The sequence below is a fragment of the Sinocyclocheilus rhinocerous genome, unplaced genomic scaffold (genome assembly GCF_001515625.1).
Source record: "Sinocyclocheilus rhinocerous isolate Xijiao unplaced genomic scaffold, SAMN03320098_v1.1 scaffold2019, whole genome shotgun sequence".
Classification (NCBI taxonomy): Eukaryota; Metazoa; Chordata; class Actinopteri; order Cypriniformes; family Cyprinidae; genus Sinocyclocheilus; species Sinocyclocheilus rhinocerous.
The window spans coordinates 351930-358176 of NW_015660491.1; the positions used below are offsets into that span (position 1 = coordinate 351930).

Genomic DNA, 6247 nt, shown 5'->3' on the forward strand with positions numbered 1-6247 from the left:
TTATATATATATATATATATACACACACACACACACACATATATAGTATATATAATAGAATGTTACCTTTTTCCATTTCATTTATTTTTATTTTATTTCATTTTTTTAATAAAACAGCAACTTCTATATATTATATATACATGTGTGTGTGTGTGTGTGTGTGTGTGTATATATATATATATACACATGTATAAAATTAATTTTATATATATTAAAAAATAATACTATTTTAACAAAAATATGAATCGTTGCACCTTAGTCAAGAAGAAATTACAAAATTACTCATCTAGCATTTAGTTGCATTCTCTATCAACCCATTTTTTTTAATAATAAAGTGTTCAATGTGAAGCACATCTGATTAGATGGAGTTTTCTTATCATGACTAGTTGTTCAGGCGATCCACCATCGGGTTTAATTTCTTTAAACATCTTTAGTTTTCACACACAAAGGCATGACGTGAAAACACTGTATACTTTGTTACTCGCTAAAACAAAAGAAACAACAACGCTCGCCTGTCTAGCCATGAAAGAGTGTTAATATAATGAACATGCGACCAAATTACAAGCCAATTAAACAACAAAGGGGTCAAAAACAAGCGATCTGATGTCAATGATGGAGAAATCCAAAGAAAAGAACCACGTGAAATGTGCGTAAATAAATGACACGAAATAGAAGACGAGAGACCGAAGGAGATGCATGAACACAAGAAAGAAATAAAGAGAGAAACGGAGAGAGAGAGAGAGAGAGAGAGAGAGAGATGCATTCTCAATTACAGAGCCATCTGCCCGTTCCTGGAGAGCAGCCAACACCACAGACAGCTGGAGACACGCAGAGAGAACCAGGAGGAAAAATGAAAGGAAAGAGAAATAGATGAGGGCAGGGAGAGTAAAAATAGAGGCACTATTTGAGAGCCACAGAGACAATAAGACCAATGTTAAGAACGGAGAACTGCACACAGTTCATACAAGTAAACACGGATTAAACTCATGAGGCTATATGTGACCCTGGAGCACAAAACCAGTCATAAGGGTCAATTTTTGGAAATTGAGATGTATACATCAGCTGAAAGCTGAATAAATAAGCTTTCCATTGATTTATGGTTTGTTAGGATAGGACAATATTTGGCCGAGATACATCTATTTGAAAATCTGGAATCTGAGGGTGCAAAAAAATCTAAATATTGAGAAAATCATCTTTAAAGTTGTCCAAATGAAATTCTTAGCAATGCATATTACTAATCAAAAATTAAGTTTTGATATATTTACGGTAGGAAATGTACAAAATATCTTCATGGAACATGATCTTTACTTAATATCCTAATGATGTTTGGCATAAAAGAAAAATCAATAATTTTGACCCATACAATGTATTGTTGGCTATTGCTACAAATATACCCCAGCGACTTAACACTGCTTTTGTGCTCCAGGGTCACATATTATGAGATTAAAATTCACAAAAGCGATTGTATACACATAGAATGCATATTAAATGCAAATAAAGTGTCTACGTTAATGTTTCTAATAACCTTTGTGAAAATAAAATGTCAAAGTATGGGTGAAATATTCCATCGTGGTTCAGCACGACATATGTTTATGCAAAAATTAAACAACATACTTACTCTGACTTGTACTTATTAAAATATATAAAAGAAAAAATTATCATACTAAATTTTAAATTATTAAACACATTTTACAGGCAAATGAGTAAAACCTAGTGGTTTGAAGGATTGTGGAAAAGATTGGTAAAGATTTAAAATTACAATTAATTCGTATTCTGCGATCCTTAAAGAGAGTCTTTTAATGTCATCTAATGATTCTGATTCTAATATTGTTAGTTTGTTTTTTATTTAATGCCATATCATCACCAATGGCTATATTCATGGCAAGATAAACAGTATTATGATTACAAAATAATTTCAATACACTGGTTACAATAGTTTAACAAAAAACAACAACATACAAAATGTACATATTAAAATAAAAATAATGACAATAGTAATAATAACCATTATATGGAATTTTTCAATTTAATGCATGATAAAAAAATATTCCATGAGGAACCTTTTTAAAAACGTCCATATATTTTGCCTGACAAGATTTGTTGGTATATGAACTATTGTTACAGTGAATGACATTTTAGTGGATGTTTTCTGTAAATCGTGGTAAAAATGTATGATAGTCATTACTTTTTGCTCAGAAAATAACATTTTACATTCTAATGTAAGGTGGGGAAAAAAACTAAATTTAAAGCGGTATTAAACTTTTATTGTTTTAATGCTTGAAAACCCCTTTTCTTCTTCTATACACACATATATTAGCGTAATTTGGGTATTTGAGATGATCAGCTGTGTCCAATTGACCAATTAAAGCGATAGTTCACTTAAAAAGAAATTTCTCTCATCATTTCGTTCCAAACCCGAGTGACTTTCTTTCTTCCATGGAACATAAACAAAGATATTCTGCATAATTTCCAAGTTGCTTTTGGCTCAACACACCCAAACTATTAGTCAGTGAAAACAAACGTCTTGACAGTTTCTGCTCACCACGATGATTTTACTGTAATGAATAGAGCAGATCAGAAGCTACATTTCCACAGAAAGAAAACCATACGGTGTGGAACACCACAAGGATGAAGACCGGGGTTATAGTAATAAAATAAACAAAAATTAAAACCATTAAAAAAAAACATTTACGTTACTTAAAATAAAATACACATTAACTGAAAATAAAATATAAAAACAATATCAAATAAAATAAATATACTTTATTATATTTATTTATTAAACAAACTAAATATATTTATTATTATTATTTTAATTATAATATAATAATTATTTTATTATTAAAATATAAAAACACAAAATAAAAAATAAAAAATAACTACATATACATTTAAGAACTATGTCCATTTGCTGTTTTCAAATACTGTGAGTGAATTGAATAAATATTGTGCCAAACATTCATATAATATCTATTGTACGCACATTGTATAATTACTGTTTTATGGAAAATAATTTGCACCATGTAAAAATCGCATTGTTTAAAAAAAAAAAAAAAGTGTAATTTTATTATTACATTCAAAAAGAAAAGTAAAATACAAGAAAATGAAATGAAATGTTATAAACGCCATAAAAATCTATTTTAGTTTCTCTCACTCCAGAACAAATACTTTAAAGGGGTCATATGATGCTGCTAAAAAGAACATTATTTTGTGTATTTGGTGTAATGAAATGTGTTTATGCGGTTTAAAGTAAAAAAAACACATTATTTTCCACATACTGTACATTATTGTTTGTGTCTGTGTGTGCGTGTGAGCGAGTGTGTGTCTGTGTCTGTGTGTGTGTGTGCGTGTGTCTGTGTGTGCACGTCCGTGTCTGTGTGTGAGAGAGTGTGTGTGTGATTGTGCGTCTGTGTGTGTGTTTGTGTGTGTGTGCGTCTGTGTTTTGGGTCAGACTGACTTCACGTGGCATGATAATCTGGGCTCAGACACTAATGAGGGCACGTCAACACTCACCGAAGACACGGACGACGGCAGGCCAGAAGGAACCTTCCGGATCTTCTTGGGCAGTGGATCTGAAACGAAAGCCTTTTTGTAAGCCTTTTAAATGCTGATTTACACTTAAGGTGATCAGTCGACGTGACTGACGAGCAGATGCACACGAAGACACCTCATGCTTTTCAAAAACCACACACATTTTCATGAGTGACTCCGTGTCGTCACTGCATGAGCCCACAAAGCCGTCGTGCATGAGGGGAAACAAAATAAACCCTTGAAACAAGACTGCATGATATATTGAGATATAACCGATATTGTGATAAGGCTTAGGAGCAGAGGCTGCTAGTGAGAGAAATGCGGCATTTACACGTTTTAGTTCATGATACATTCATTTACTGTGAATCAAATCACTCAAGCGGTCGAAATAAAAGCTCAATGGCGTACCATTTGAAAATAAAGAAATTAAGATTATTTAGAATTTTTCTATTTTACAGTACAAATTTTAATACATTTCCCATTTTGTTTAGAATATATACTAATTAGTAATCAAAATAAAACAATAATTATTAAAAATATAATTTAAATAAATTATATAAATAAAATATAATATACTTCAACTGATTTTACTTCAACATTTTTAATTTTCATTTAGTTTAAGTACCAAAACAAATACAGAACTAATAAAACTTAAATTAAAGTGAAAACAGAAAACAATAATTATTAAAATATTTAAAAATAAAATAATTTAAATAAAATATACTTATATACTTCATTTAACTTGTTTTATTTTAGCAATATTTTTCATTTTTGTTTAGTTTAACTTGAAGTACCAAAAAACTAAAATTAAACTAAAAATAAATTATAAATAAAACTAAACTAAAAACTAACAAAAATGTCAAACACAACAGAATTACTAAAACTTAAAAAAAAAATTTGTAACTATGTTTAAAATATGTTTAAAACTAAAATTAAAGAAAACAGAAAATACAAAATTAAAATCTATTCTAAATATTAACAAAAACTGTAACAGTATTTCAAATTTACTACAATAACACCAATAGAAATATATATATATATATATATTTTTTTTTTCTCTATACTGGTCAATCAAAAAAGTCAAAAGAAATTTTTCTGCCTTTTAAAAAAAATATTTTTCATTTCTATTTCGATGCATTCACCAACAAAATTACTCCACTCACTCCAGAATGATGTATTCATTATATAAATAGCTATTCAAGTTATCTGGTGAAAAATTCCTGTATTTTTCAATACATGAAAAACAGAAAAACAAGGGTTTATTTTGCAGCAGCCTGTATATCGTCGCACTTATTAGACATCTCTTCCTGTCTAAGCGAGCGGTTCTCGGCTACAATGAACTAGGAAATCTGTTTGATACAATTATACAGTTTAACTGTATTATAAAACGGAGAGTTCCGGTGCTTGATTCTGATTGGCTGAGCCGCGTTCGAAGCTGTTGTAAATTACTCTACAAAGTAACATACACCTTTGTTTACGTTTGTGTGTTGCTCGGCAACCACTTTGTAGCAACCACAACTGATTCTGAGGAACTACATTGTTTGGTGGAAGAATACTGTTTTTATTAATATCATTACACTTTATTTGCTCTGTTTTATTTTGTGAAACTTTACTACTCACCTATGCTGGAGTCGGCGAGCCTCCGGCGGTGAGTACTGTAGAACTGAGAAGAGACTTTCATTCCCGGAGGAGAAAGGCCACCGCTAATATCAGCGGGCAAGAGCTGCGGCTAAACACAAATAACAGAGTTCGGTGAAGACGGACTGGAGGATGAAACCCAAAACTGGTCAACTACTTAAAAACAGCTCATTACCTGTGTAACGGGGTATCCTCTTTCAGATTTCCCTGCAAAAGACACCAGAAACTCTTATATTGAGCCAAAAAGATCAAGTATTACACTTAGATTACCAATGGCAGAATTTTTGTTGTTGTTGACATGTTTGTGCTGCTGAGAAATCTAGAACTGCACTGAACACGCTTTTAACCTCCGTAACACGGCGCATATCTGAGCAAAACATGATTCTTGATGAGAAAAGACAGGAATAGATTTTATCCTTCTGAAACTAATTGAATAAAGTTAGTCTGGTTTGATTTCATGTTGCCTTTAAATACAATAACAGAGCTATATAACTAGGTATTATTAAACTAGGTATTTTAATGCATTAAAAATTCTCCAGTTTGATTAAATTATTCTAATTTAATTATACTTAAATGTAAAAAATTATATATATATAAAAATGTATTTCATTGTATTTCTCATTTTAATTTGTTTTATATAATTTAATATAATTTGTGTTTTTTTTATGTAATAGTTTAATATCTGAAACTACACTCTTACCATCAGTCAGTCAAACATTATAATATGATAATCAATATTATTTAATTATTTAGTAATTAGAATTAAAACTTGATAACCATGTATGAATGCATATTAGTCATTTTAACTGAACTTCGGACTGGTGGTGGTGCTTTTTTGGTCAGTCAGTGTTTCTGTAAAAAAATTAAAAATTGGGGAAAAACTAACAAAAATACTGATTAGATAATGATACGAATTCTACTAATAAGAACAATATAAAATGCACCAAGGATTAATGAACTGCTGGGTGAATGAATATTAATCGGGTTGTGTGCGTTCGCTAGAACTGATTTGCTGAAATCAAAACAGGAACGATAATAGGTGAGCGCCAGCCAATGAGATTGCCGTTTGCGCATTAGT

General features: G+C 30.6%; 1 protein-coding gene across 8 annotated transcripts in view; it reads right to left on the bottom strand.

Annotated features, from left to right (window-relative positions):
* Positions 1–6247, bottom strand: part of tcf3a (transcription factor 3a) — a 38609-nt gene that overhangs the window by 15671 nt on the left and 16691 nt on the right. For all 8 annotated transcript variants that reach the window (XM_016534090.1, XM_016534085.1, XM_016534089.1 and 5 more), the window contains exons 6-8: positions 5345–5376; positions 5152–5260; positions 3514–3572 (exon numbers count right to left, since the gene is read on the bottom strand). In XM_016534090.1, the coding sequence (XP_016389576.1) occupies positions 3514–3572; positions 5152–5260; positions 5345–5376 (200 nt within the window). The remainder of the gene's footprint in view (positions 1–3513; positions 3573–5151; positions 5261–5344; positions 5377–6247) is intronic.